The 14,280-nt window shown below is 39.6% G+C and overlaps 3 protein-coding genes across 4 annotated transcripts; 2 read left to right on the top strand and 1 right to left on the bottom strand.

Annotated features, from left to right (window-relative positions):
• Positions 1–854: 854 nt before the first annotated feature.
• On the bottom strand, positions 855–6,745 carry LOC145490211 (serine incorporator 3-like). Of its 2 annotated transcripts, XM_081469329.1 has the most exons (3): positions 6,595–6,745; positions 3,352–3,543; positions 855–2,885 (listed from the first exon to the last, which is right to left on the bottom strand). In XM_081469329.1, exons 1-3 carry the CDS (start codon positions 6,659–6,661, stop codon positions 2,653–2,655), a joined length of 492 nt encoding a protein of 163 aa, XP_081325455.1. In that variant the 5' UTR covers positions 6,662–6,745; the 3' UTR covers positions 855–2,652. The 2 variants fall into 2 exon arrangements, with proteins under 2 accessions (XP_081325455.1, XP_081325454.1); XM_081469328.1 differs by lacking the exon at positions 855–2,885 and having other exon boundaries at positions 3,457–4,957; positions 6,595–6,658.
• A 53-nt stretch (positions 6,746–6,798) lies between these two features.
• LOC145490204 (uncharacterized) lies at positions 6,799–10,388 on the top strand. The gene has a single exon (XM_081469323.1). It carries the CDS (start codon positions 6,958–6,960, stop codon positions 8,995–8,997), a length of 2,040 nt encoding a protein of 679 aa, XP_081325449.1. The 5' UTR covers positions 6,799–6,957; the 3' UTR covers positions 8,998–10,388.
• Positions 10,389–11,172: 784 nt separating this feature from the next.
• LOC145490398 (kelch-like protein 12) lies at positions 11,173–14,268 on the top strand. Its single transcript, XM_081469528.1, has 3 exons — positions 11,173–11,307; positions 12,078–12,346; positions 13,101–14,268. Exons 2-3 carry the CDS (start codon positions 12,088–12,090, stop codon positions 13,661–13,663), a joined length of 822 nt encoding a protein of 273 aa, XP_081325654.1. The 5' UTR covers positions 11,173–11,307; positions 12,078–12,087; the 3' UTR covers positions 13,664–14,268.
• Positions 14,269–14,280: the final 12 nt, after the last annotated feature.

The raw sequence follows: 14,280 nt of genomic DNA, 5'->3' as shown, positions 1-14,280 counted from the left end.
AAGGCAAAGGTTAAATCGATTCAAAAAAGTCACCACGTTATCGAGTCAAATCACCTTACCAGGAATTCCCAAAAACGCAAGAATCACTTCAAAGGTTGCTTTAGGTTGCTTTAGTCTTCGTCGCATGCTGATAGCTATCCCATTAAGATCACCGAAACTTGTGTGAAACAACGCTTGGGATAAATGCAAGAGTTTCTCGACTCCAAAAGAGATGCAAGAACTATCTACATGCATGGTTACCTTCTACAGACGTTCTCGACTACTATTGTAGATAAAGTTTTGATAGAAAGTATTTAACTAGAATTGTGGTCAGATATGTCTCGCGTGGAAAAATAACTTTCACTCAAAGTAAGATGATAGAGAAAACCAAGTATGTCAGTTGGCAGACTCATACCCAGTCCCTATTTACAGGTCAGATTGGATTGATTCAGAGAAAGCAGTCTGGATCAAGTGGAACATGCAGGGAGTTCTGGGAAGAGTTGGGAAAAGTTTCCTTTGACCCTTCCCATAACACCCTTCGTGCCTTAATCCACCCTAGTATCCAATCTTCTCTCCTCCCCCCGAAACACGTAAATAGCGACTAGGTACGAGTCTGGTTTGTTGGTAACAAGAAAAAAAAAACATATTCTATTCTTGCACACAGTTTTCATGGTGAATCCCTTGTGTGGGTGACACTTTAAATTCCACAACAAGAGGACTTGGAACACTTTTAGTTTAATATATTTTTTGCAAACGTTATTTATTTACAGTTGGTATATCAGTTTTGTTTTCGCTCACATATGGCCTGGAGATAGGGGAGATTATGAATGTGAAACATTCTAGATTTCTATCTAACGTTCATAATAAGCATGAGTTACAAAGTACTTGTGTTAATTGAACTATTTAGTGAGAGGACCTACACGATTTTCCAAACAGTTGCCTTGCCAACAGTCTGATTAACTCAAGAGCTCTGATCTACAGAATTTATCTTGTCAACATGTTTCCACAATAATTATATTGTCAGCCCAAAATCCCGTACACACAAGAGCACAATTATTTGTTAATTTTACAAACTGTCCAAATTAATTCTTAATTTGTGCCCTGTCCACACTACACCAAAGAACTTTGTAAACACAGCTTTATTTCTACGGCTAGACCCACACCAATCCATCACAAAAACAGAGCTTTTCGTAAAGGCTCTTCAAACAAGAAGAATTTGATTATCGCTGGCTTTGTGTTCAAGTGTGGACAGAGAACATGTTGAAAACAGAGCTTTACAAAAACAATGACATCACAAATCATGTGATTTCCCTGCCAGGCTACAATGGCCTGAGTTTCCCTCAAACACAAATCCAAAATAACAGATTATTGCATTTTCAAATTTCTCCGGCGTAGTGTGGATGGGGCCTTACACACATGTAGTATACAAATTAAACAATTCTGTGCACAATATAATAATTATGCACAGAACAAAGGACTATACACCCTAGTCCAATCTGTAAATAATTGAATTCAAAGAAATTTCTCTGACTACCAAATTGAACTCAGCCTGTGACCTAGTCCAATTTTGTCAGTCTTCCAAATTGTTTACATCCAATTATTTCCAAATTGGACAGCACATCTCATTACGTACACGAATACATCCAGGTGCATAGCAACACCTCTGGCATGAACCACGTGCTCAGTCAAGTTTACGACACTAATAGCACAACCACATTACCCTACTGACTTTCTAGCAAAGATCAAAGGTCGCTCTGTGGCATGTCTGAGAGATGTAGACATGATTTGAGCATGTTGTTAACTAGAGAGTCTTGATGAGGTGATGTTATTAGTTTCAGTTTGGGTGATTTCCCAGCCGTCAGTTGAAATTCCAGCGTATTTCTCGCCCGAGGAGGGAGGGGAACTCCCATATGCAGAGGTTGGGGATGCTTGTTGCAAAGTTTGAATTAAACCTCTAAAACAGACCAATCTTGGCATGGCTAAAAGATACCGCTTAAAATGGAATAGGCTTGATTACCAGCTGCTGCTCAGGAAAGGAGCCACACTAGTGGACCAGACTCGAGAGGGCAAAATGGCAAAATTTGAGCCTTTAAGTGGAAATAAGAGCACCTCTTTTTAATTAATATTATTTCTTTGAGTGCACCCTAAAAGATACTTTGACACCTAAAAACAGTAGCATTTTATCATCAACACTCTCCTTGATTTACAGTATACCCCTAAGCAAGATGATGATCATCCCCCACCATTTCATATGGGATGCCCCCCTGGGATTTCTTATCCACAGGTGCATCAATAAATTCTAAAGATCTTGGACCTTGGCTTTCTTAAAAAAAAATTGCATCATTTCTGAGCTGACATAACTTTTAAAATGTTGACCAACTCTCAACTTTTAGCTAAACCACACCCAGGCTCTCTATATTATACACTCGATTATATCATGTGTCCCATATCTTTCATGTCCATTCAATGAAACATGACTACTGTCTCTTTAAAGAATGGAGTAAGGCTATTGTACATGTAGATTCCATCTGATAAGACATTAATCCTGAACATTTCAAACAACACTGTAAACTACACTGGACCTGAACATGTAAAAACTTCCTGTTGCCCTCAGTTTTGAATACCCTGCACATAGCCACAAATGTAATTAGAACACTAATGTTATTCAGCTTTTCAGAATTCCATTCCAGCATTAAAATAGTCAGTCGACAAAGACTTGAAACCAAGGTATATTTCTCCCTTTGCTGTAACTCGTACTGGATAAGTAGTGACTGTTATATTCTTCTTAGGTGGAAATTTTAAGCGTCCAGTTTGTAAACAGTACTTCCAGCTGTGCCAGGGACACACGATACATGGTAGCCTTGCCTGCCCAAGCTCTTCAATATCACCAAGATGAAGAGGACCACCTGCAAAGAAATATAATTTTTCTCACAGTACATGAAATTGCAGTCCTGTTAATTGTCATTTGGGTTCAATCATTTATACCTATTGACAGAAAGCTAAGGGTGACAGCCCAAAAACTGCTTTGCTATACGTTATGGCGTACAGAAAAGGGGCTAATGCTCAAAACATCACTAACATCAAAAGCTCAGTACAGTGGTTATCTTTATCAACTTCAAGTAGTTGATTAATATGTAGCTTTTGTAATTGTTCTACTTGTCCGCTAATGAAGCAAAAAACTAACAACTTTACCAGAGGACCAACCTACATGTACAAAGCCAGACCGCTTCCTCTGGACTGGTTCATGTGATCCAACCTTGCCCAATCTACACAAGTCAGTTTGCGGTAATGTTTTCAAAAGAGCTGCATCAGTGGAGGTGCACAGTGAATTCATTGTGGTCATGTTGTGAGGACATCATACGCACTACTCACCCATATGTGGACACAGTTCATCAACAGCATACACTGTTCCTTTGAATTTCAACAGCGCAATTTTCTGGTTGTTTACTGTAACCAGTCTCCCTGTACGTCTTCTGGACTTCCTTTTGCCAAGGATCCCTGATGAATACCGTGGTACCTCCTCGACACTGTTCAATGAAACATCACTTGCAAGCTCTGTAAGATCTATCAGCAAGGAAAATTAAAAACAATTTTGAGGCAAACAAGTTGACCATTTACAAACATGAGTTGAATTCAGGTCTACTATGAAAGAACTCCAGCGAGCAGTCAGAATGGGACTTCAATCTGTATCTTCTGGATTTCAAGTCTCGCACTTTGACCGCCCTTACATGCTACCAGATATGCATGAGAATCCTAGATATTTCATAACGTCCTATCGAGCATTGTTTTCCATTATGGCATATGTCTGAATTATCATTTTTTTTAATGCGGTAAAATGACAGGGGCAAGAATTGTCCACATATACATGACAAGAAACACAACACAGACAATCATCCTGAGGCAAGATGCAACCCACTGACTTAACGACTTCACATAATCATCCATGTCTATAAGTTTATATTCAGATTCGACTACTTCATCTTCAGTACCTACAATACCCTCAGGGGTGTAAAAGTTGCTTATTGTCATTAAAAGGTGAAGACATATCAGAATAAGAAAGAGATAAAAAATTAAAAAGGTCGAGACCACCAGTGGCCTTTCATTATCTTCAGCAGGACTTTCATGGTTGTTCTCCTCTTGCGACTGAAACATACAACAGTCCACAAGACTTATACTGGCTAAGAGATGTTGCACTGATGGCACTCGAACAACACCATACACCAGCAATGCAAATGTCACAAAGAGATCAAAGATCATGTTGAATTGCAAGTGAAAATTAAATTCTGTCACTGCTAATAAGTTCCATGTTGGATTGCAGGCAGAATATGGATAATGTAACATGCACGTCCATGCAAAATAAACAGAATATGATGTGACAATCCCAGCCTGCAGTAGTCCAGTTTCTCTGACTTTGGGATGAATGGAGAGGAGTGAGGCTACAACACACAACAGAACAATTGCTGTGATAAAAATTAAGTTTGTGTGGCAGTCTTTTGAAAAAGTATACGTTGCATAAAAATAAACAACAAGCACCACTGACAATGTGTAGAGCAGAGATGTTAAAAGAAGCATGGAGAAATACCACGCATTTGGCCTCGTCGACAGTTCCATTCTCTCCACCCAATAAGCATTTAAAGTTTTTGCCAGATCGATGATTAAAACAAGCTGAATAACCATGACAATAAAACTTCCAATCCAACCCAGATGCATTAGGGCATTGCTTAGATGTCCTTCAGGAATGAGCAGTGACAACAGGATGCTCAAACAAAACAGGTGGAACTTGATAAACCAGAAGCCATTCTCAAGCCAGAGGCTGAAAGTTGTAAACACTGTGAGCTGGCAGTCAATTATGGCCAGAATAAGAAAGAACAATATCATTCCGATATAAATTCTGTAAAGCAGAATGTGTCCAACCAGAATATCACATTTTCCTTGGCTTGTATTCCTGCTACAGTAGTGTGAATGCACCACAAAGAACCTTCGGAGGGTAGGTAAAAATGTCAACATTGATATTAAGACGCCAAACAAAATAAATGCAATGTAAATAAGTCTTCCATGTTTTGGTTTCACAGTCTGAATATCACAAAGGGCCATCCTGTAACCATTAACTCTCCACAAAAAGTGTCCTACTGTGTACAATAATTTTTAGTGACAATTCCGACCATGAAACATGTATTAGTGGCAATTTCAGAACATCTGATCAAATGTCAAGATCTTAAAATAAAGTTCTGGAGTTGAAAGGTTTCTTCAACAATCTCTACAGACTTCAATCAGTACTTGTTTACAAGCCATTGTTATTGCAATCAATGATTCCCACAGAGCTGTGCTGTATGATGAGGCATTTCTTGCAGTGACCAACATGACAGACATCAAAGGGTAACAAACAAGCACCCCAAGGCTGTTTCGCGCACTCTGTGGATTCTCTGAAATGAGATCCATGCAGTCAAACACAATATGTGTCTGACATTTTGATGTTGATACAAGTAGTTCACACTTGGATTAATCAAATGGCAGGAATGAAAAAATACTTTAAAATACCCTTGGAGCTTTTCTAAATTTTCAAGTTTGGTGGTTTAAGATTGTTTTTGACAGGTACCTGTTATTCTATACAAGAAACACACTGGTGACAGGTGCTGTACTAACTGATACTGCCAATCACAGCAAGTTTATTTTAAAAATACTTGTGCTGTATGAATGAAATGCAATTATTACATTACAAGGCAAACAAAACTCTCTTTCACCCTATCAATAAAATTGCTAATGTGGTGTACAGAACATGATGCCCCAAAATCTGTAACAAACCCACTTATGACCTATTGGGCCAGAATAGGAGAAGTAGGCGAATAAAGCAATTTTTGACTTTCAGGAAGTGCGCAAACAACTGCATGTAGGACATGAAATAAATCCACAGTCTAAATTAAAGAAATAAAACTAGCAACATGATGTTCATTTCATTCAAAACAAACAAAAATAGGACACTAAAAAATGCGAGCCCCACTTCCTCCCCCTGAGCTCTTCTGAAAGTTCCCCAACATGCATCTAAAGGCCTCCATGGAGGTAAGATGGCTTGTTGACAAAATGGCATTTCCGGGAAGATAGTCCCTCACTTAAAATGTAGTCAACAAATCATGCACATAACTCTGATCAACCTGAATTAAACCGATCATATGTTCGTTTGTCCTATCAAGCTGAGCTTCAATAATTTTAGGTGTTTTACATTAACTAAAAGGAAAATAGAACACTTGAATATACATTTCAACGACGTAAGGAAACCCCATAAAATTTCAAATGCGTCGATCAGGCTATTATAGCTGGGGAGCTGACCCCTCCGACTTTCGAATTGAATGCTATTCGAATCTTTATAAAACCAGAGATTGAAAGATGTTACTTTTTTAATACCAATCTCTTCAAGTTGTACATCCACGCCTTATATAGAACTACAATACATGAACTTATCTTGTTATCAAACTTTCCCTTTAATTAGACCGCCAGTCTTAAATTATTCAAAACCACGTCTTACGTTCGACTTAGAAGATCTCATCAACATTTACAGCGAGCAGAAGTAAGAAAGACAATGATTCTAGTCACATGTCAACAAAATTACACTGCACAAACCTTCGTATCGGATACCATCGACGAGTAAGTAAAGAGGTTCCTCTGATTTACCCGCAGACTCTTCCATTCAGCGAAAATCTTGAAAAGGAAGACATCTCCCTCGCTACAAGCAGCTCTACTTTCCCGCCATCTTGAACAAAACTAACTTGTCCCCAGGACTCTTTCAGTTCGTTTCCATAACGACCGTGCAACTGTTGGTCGCCATGTTTTGAGTGGTATTTGTATTCAACCAGCGCATCACAGAAGACTCGCAAGTTTGAGAGATGAGTTGTGAGAAGAAAGATTTGGAACTAGCTGCTACTCAGCTACATACTGCAAGCTTTTAGAACTGTGAAGAATCCATTCACACGACCAAGATTTGCCATGATGCCGAAATCAAAGAAAAAGGAGAAATTTCAATTCTTGAAGGAAATTCTTGAAGACTCTTCAGCCAGCGACAAGGAGAACGATGGAAAGAAATTCACAACAGAAGCGTCTACACAGAGTGACGGTAGTGCTCAGACAGAAACCGAGAAAAAAGAAAAATTCAGTGCTGGCCCTGTTGGCAAATACCCAGTGTTGTTTAAGAAAACATGTAGGAATAAAAGTTGTCAAACAAGGCTGTCATCGTTTCCTCTATTTCCACTTCCCGAGGAAACAGAATGGATGAGTGATGAAGACGGAGAGAACAATAAGAAATCCACAACACTGAAAAAGAAACGGAAGCAAAACAAATCGGTTTCTAGAGAGGTAAAGAAAGACAATGTTGTACATCATGACACTGAAACTGATCACATACTTAGCAAAGTGAAAAATTCTGATGGTACAAAGAAAAATTTCAGATCAGAGCACCAGCTGAAAGAAACTGATAACCCAGTCTTACAAGCTTGGCTTCATAAAAAGGCCATTGTCGCTCGCAAGCAGAAAAAGCTAGAACGAAAGGAGAAGCGAGCTAAAAGGGCCGCCCTCGAGGAAGAAGCTCGAATTCAAGCAGAAAGGGCCATAGAATCCAGGGAGAAGGTTGGAGACTGGTTAAAAAGGAAACATAAGGAGGCAAGAATGGCTTGGAGAAAGAGCCGCACTAGGGTTACACCTGAACAAGAAGGTTCCACCTCACAGAGGGGTGGTCTTTCCCCACCACCACCTCCTGAGTACAGGGTTGTAAGGAGTTTTAAGTATAGGAAGCCTTCCTCTGGTCACCTAGGCAGTAATGATCATACTAACGATAGAAGCATTTCTGCGAATGGTGCAATCCCAATGACTAGCCCACCTAGGTCCTCACCTAATTCCAAAGTTGATTCAAACACCTCAGAAAACACAGCAAATCGTGTCAAACGTCGACCAAAGACTGCTGTTGATCGTACAGAAACTGGGTCACCCTCCCACTCAACAACATCCACAAGGAGACCAAAGACATCAAGAGAAAGATCATTAAAAAGCCCTGCCACACAAGCAATAGCTAGTGCATCTGACAAGGACACAGCTAAAAAAATGCAATCACTGAGTTATGATCAATGGTTGAGAGTTAAACGTGGTGCAGACAAAGACAGAATGATACAAAAGAAACGAGACTTGATAGATTCACATCTGCAAGCTGTTATTAAAGAGCTTGGGAAGAAAAGAGTGGAAAAAATCATGTTGCCAAGAAAACAGGTTGATACAGGTCTGAAGAATGTCTCTCGCTCACCAGTCCCTGCCAAGTCAGATACCTCTACAGTAAAGAGAAGCAATCCATACCGATGGGTATTAAGCAAAAAACCCAGACCTGAACCACAAGGCTGCGACTGTCCAGAAAGTCATGGTACTGACGGAACTGCCAGTGGCTCTTGTCACCAACACACAAAAAACAGTGGTGAACCGAAGGATGCAAATGTTGAGGTTCAATCTTCCGAAAAGCCAAAACTTCACGCATGCGAAGAAGTTGATGAAAAATATAATGAACTAAAGCCATCAATTGAAAAGGTTAAAGATATTCTTGATTCAGAGATAAAGAAGCTTAAGGAATCCGGCAAAGGTTTGGGCACAAATGTTGACAAATCCAGCCAACAAACTGTAGATTCATCTACTCTGTCATTATCAGCAGGAGGTGATTCTTCTTTCAAGGAACCCAAGTTGTCAAGGCCTACATCTGCTAGGCCTATGTCTGCGAGACCTCCCTCTGCAAGGCCAGCTACTGCTCAGCCTCCTACTGCACATGCAAGACCGGGTAGTGCATATTTGACAAAAGATCAAGCTAAAAGGATTGCAGCAGACCTTGATGTACTTGGTTTGTGTGACAGTGACCCTGAACAAGAAGAAGAAATCGACACAGAGGCTGGTGTAGATGTTAAACATGATGCAAAATCAACTGTGAGAGAGAACTACTTTGACTATGGAAGTGATGTTGACCCACCCACCATGCAGCCAGCTCAATCTGTCAAGTAACTGAATTCTCCTTCCTATCCCGGAGGGAAAGGGGGGAGTTATCCACAACAAAAAAAGGAAGGGAGGTACAAATCAGTTACAATTATCTTCTGCAAACATCTCAACCATCTAAAAATATTAAACCCTATGCATGATCAAATAATACATTGATGTTCATCTATATAAATATATCCTTTATTTTCTCACAATAATAAGCCTTCTTTTCTGCCCCCTCTGCCCTTTCACTTCAATTTTTACTTCAATACCAACCGCTAAGCAGTCAGAGACTCACTGGCGTAACAGTCAGCCTATTGGCCAGTCCAACTGACATGCTGGCCAGAGTCACTAATAATATTGTGTTTTTGGGCAAGACATTTTGCTCTCACAGTGCAGTTCTTCCACCCAAGAATTTAAATCGGCAAGGCAACCTGATAGGACTCCTTGGCACCATCCTGGGAGGACTAGCCATAGACAATACATTGGTCAGAAAAGCTGCCACAAAATAGAAATATATAGAAGTTTTTGAATGCCTTATTGAACAATATTTTATCAATTTAATTATAAATTTAAATATAGTTAAAAAAAAGTTATAAATGTGGGTTGGAGGTATAATTTGTCCAGCCTTGTTCCCCGAGAGGGTGGGAAGAAGAGAAATCCTAGGAATATGTTAACTTTGTTTTACAGCCCTGTCAAGAGTGCATTTCAGAAATAAACAGATATTAAAAACATCAGTTTGTATAGCAGTTAAAATTTTATACATACATGTAACAAAACTTACAGTGAGGACACTTGAACCGTGAACACTTGTTATTTTTTTGTACATTTTTTAGTGACCATAGAATGCGGGCTTTTCCTTTTAACAAGAGTATTAAGTGTTTTTACACTTTAAAGATGCTAATATTATACATTATATAAAGAGCCTTTATTCTATGGCCTTCAAAAAAAAATTACAAAAAAAATGTCAAGTGCTTGTGGTTGGAGTGTCCTTACTGTAAAAAAGAAGAATTTTTAACTGTTTTTTTTTTAGTATTTGAAATAATTATTTACTATATCTTTAGCAGAGGAGACCATTTCATTGCTAGGCTAAGCTCATATATAGGTTACAATTAGTAGCTTACAGTAGCAGTTTTTTGCTATTTTTTTAAATTGCCTTCACACCCTCATCATGTCTGGCTAAAGCTAACATTCTTTATTAATATTTCAATGGTTTCCAACTCAAATGTTTGTCATAACGGGGAAACTTTTATACAGAGCTCTACTAAACATCCGTTATTCAAGCTTAAACAAATCTACTTGTGTTTACTTAGCAAACAGAAATCCAAACATAATTTCTTGTGAAGCAGGAATTCCTGCCCCAGTCCTGCCTTGCACATGGCACCGCTTCAGTCTAAATGTCTGCACTGAAGTTTTCTGTTTGTCTGGAACATGTAATACTTTGTACCCTTGTCCTGTTTCTTCTCAGCTTAAAATCCCTGTAATGCCTGGGAACAAGACCCACCCAAAAAGAGAATATTCAACTTTTGAAGCTTCTGATTAACTATGTACTCTTGCCATAAGACAAATATGTGGAAATTGTCAGTTTAAGTACAGTTTTTGTAAATCCTCATTTGTATATCTGTAGAAATTCCGATCCATAGTCTCCAATCAGAAGATAGCATGAACAATTCGTCATGTTGCCTCCCATTAGATGATCCTAGATGGGATTTTTAACAAGTTTCTGTTTACAATATTCGTTTTCCTATTTCAGTGTCTCCAATTAGAACAGCAGTCCTTAACTCTTCAACGCTTAAATAAAGTGTTTTATCTATTTTATTTTATTTTTTGCAACTATTTATTTTATTTTGTTTTATTTCATTTTATATTGCTAAGCCACGTGAATCATACCAAGACTTCCGAGGCCTGGAAGTTTTTTTCGGCGTATTTTTCGGCGGTCGCGAAGCACCAGGCCAAAATTATTGACCCAGAAAAAGAACTAAGAATGAACTGAAGGAAAGAATTATTTAAATAACTCAACCCAGATTTACATGTAATTCAGTATTATGGCAATAGGTTTATTTTGATTGACATGATTGACAGATATGTTCAATCTGAAAAGGCGCGAATGCGTGACGCCATTGTTAGGCAAGTGTCTGGCTTTGCATAAATAATTCTTCTGTATATGTCTGTTTACAGAATTTGTGCTAAGATAATCTTTCTTCGTCTTGGAGCTTTCTCACGAATATTTTTGGAAACTATATCACAGTCCAGTTAAGTTAAATCCCTACAGACCTCATTATATTTTTGCAAGCTACGAACGTTTTCCGGCGACGTTTACATCTAGCAAAATTCCCGGTAGGTGCAAAATATTCAGTTAGCGACTAGTTTATACAGGGTTTATATAGGATCGCTTATCAATCTGCTGCATGTTGTACGACTTTGAACTTCATGAAACTTCCTTTTTCATCCTCGCTTTTAACCGCGTATATATACATAGCTATATCTAACAGAAAAAGAAACAGTTACTGATCTGGAACTTCGGCCCAGCACAGAATAATGTTCTACCATTAGTGACTATTAGTGTCATAAGTGGCAAAGGTTTTGTGTGACACGTAATGAGGGCAACACCCGTGAAAAGCAACTAAAGGACTAACGTGATTCGTAAGTTTTTTAATATCAAAAAAGTTGTAAAAAGTAGCTAAAAGCATATGTGACGCGTGAACTTTGTTAACATTTGTGCGTGAAACGTGATCACCCCCCCCCCTCCCCGCCAATTCCCTTTCCTGCCCTCATTTATTAAGGCTTCACACTGAGAAATTTGATCTTTACCAAACCTTTTTGTCTCCTTGGTCCCCGACCTTGGCCTTGATGCTTGCTCTGTTTTTGGTATTTGTTTCATTTAATCCCTACGATTCAGTATCGCCCAAGGACATTAAGGAGCGAACAGGAGGGGACGGGGGGGGGGGGGTTAGGAATATGACATTTGCTTGTTGTTGGGTAAGGAGGATTTCGTGGAAGACCCTGTACACTATGTATAGTAGGTATTATAGAAATCAGCTGTGTTGGCTTTTCCCCTTATAATAAAATCCCCAATATTAATTTTAAAAATGTTATTATACTTTCAGGTTGGCAGGTATGACAAGCAAACTGATGAATAACCCTGACTTCTCCCACCCCTGGCACTTCAGCGATGTGGTACTGTCTGTGGAGGGGACCAGATTCCACGTGCACAGGAGCACCTTGTCAATGTGGTCCCCAGTATTTGAGAAAATGTTCACGTCCGAATTCGCAGAGAAAGACGCCGAAGAGATAGCGTTACCTGGGAAAAAAGCCAAGGAAGTCGAAGTGCTACTCAAGATCGTGTACTCTCACGGAAGGGCACAGAAAGTAACAGGTAGGTCCCTCACCCACCCACCCTCCCGGTTCCTACAAAGCAAACATTCCAATTTCCCAACCAATCGGGAACAAACAGGGGCAAATAAAACCAATAGTGATTTAACTTACGCGCGTTTTGCGCGCCCGCTTTAATTTGCGCCGGTTACATCTTTCTGCGTCGAGTTGCCTTATTGGCTGCATTATTCGTGTCTGTTTTGATTTTCCAGCAGTGATCACTCGATTCGCATGGGTCACAGAGTCAGTAGGTAAACAGTTTAGCTCAAAACGTTAAACAAACTAATGCAGTTACCTGTTCTCGTACTCGATTGATGGGCTGCATATCGACTGAATTTGTGAAAAGATATATAATAAACACGAGATGCAGTATTTCATCACATTTCCAACCACAGAGAAAAGAGTTCAAACTGCAACGCAGCGGAGTTGTATCGACGATTATTTCAAGGTGTTAACAAAAGATATGAAACACTGTCTCCGGTTTTGATTATCCTCCATAAGGAAATAAAATTGAGGAGATAACGGGATAAACAACAACAACAACAAAAACAGCTCAATAGTTAAAATAAATTGCCAAACATCGTCAAGGTTGATGATGATTTCTTTTCTCTTAATGTGAGCCTAATTATGCTAAAAATACCTACAGAACCTCTGGCCGCCGTTATCTTTAGCAAATCATTGTTTGAGGTCATAAGGACTCCTAAAAGGGTGCTTCTGATATATTAAGCTGGACGCTAAATTTAGTGTCTCCCTTATAGATGAAAACTGCCAATTTCTCCTGGAACTTTCAGACGAGTATCAAATGGAACGGGTAAAAGAACTTTGCTGTGAATATCTCTCTTGCAACGTGCACGATACAAACTGTGTGAAGTTTTACATGATTGCAGACAGGTTTGGTCTCGATGCTCTCCTGAAAGAAACACTCCAAGAGAGCAAATATTTACCTTTGAGCTCTTTGGAGAAGGACGATTTTTTCAAGGAGCTTCCCGATAAAACAAAATTAGAAATCTGCAAGGCAAGGATACAGGAACTCGAAAAGACTCTGGCTGAATATGTCAGCACGTGTTCGAGCCTAGTGAGCGGCGTGTACAAGAGAGTCGCCGAGAAAGTTCAGACAACGGAGTGCGATAACTATGAAGTGCATCGGTGTGGGGTGAATGAGCGATTCAAACTTTCGTGCAAATGCTGCAGAAGACGAGTGCAATATGCTAATTGTGATATAGAATACTGGGATTTCAGAACTCAGTTGAAAAAGCTCTTTGACCTGGAACACTGCAACAGAACAGCTCGACAATGCAAGAGTTCAGCAGCGGCAAGCTGAACGGCATGTGAAACGATTGCCAAGTCCGAGGTCTCGTTGCAAGGGGGGACCGCTTATTCAAACGTGACGGGGAGAGGGAATCCTCGTATCATTTAGGGCTTCAAATTTGTGGTTTGATACAGTCTAGAAGCTAATCGAAAGAGTCGGTACCTCTGAGATTGAGGCACGCCCGAAACACACAGCCATGGTACATTTTAGGGGTTTCTTTCATAATCTACCACAGTAAGCCGTGTGAAATCTAATGGGAGTTCTCCCCCCGCCCCCTACTCTCGCGCACCCCTTTACCCGAAAAAGGGGTTTCGACAGTGGTTCAAAGATGTTCTCCTGTCTAAACAAAGTTCTCAATAGTTGTAAATAACGTCTTCGGATATCTTAAATATTTACTCAAGTTAGGTTTGTTTGGGCGCGACCCGAATCGGATATACCTTTTCAATCGCCTGTGCATCAATTATGAGTTATTTTGTTAGTGTCCTTTGTCTTCGTCCGCCATTTTCAACCAGTTAGTCAAGGTCGTCACAAACCGCGGACTGTTTCAGATGAAGAATACAAAACGCAAAAACCGACACAACGTAGGGTGATTTTTTGAAGGTGTACTATATTTCGCTTGGCCAAACCAG

This window comes from Orbicella franksi, chromosome 6, assembly GCF_964199315.1.
Source record: "Orbicella franksi chromosome 6, jaOrbFran1.1, whole genome shotgun sequence".
NCBI classification, from domain to species: Eukaryota; Metazoa; Cnidaria; class Anthozoa; order Scleractinia; family Merulinidae; genus Orbicella; species Orbicella franksi.
The sequence above is the reverse complement of the archived record's forward strand: the minus strand, read 5'-3'. Positions and strand labels throughout refer to the sequence as shown.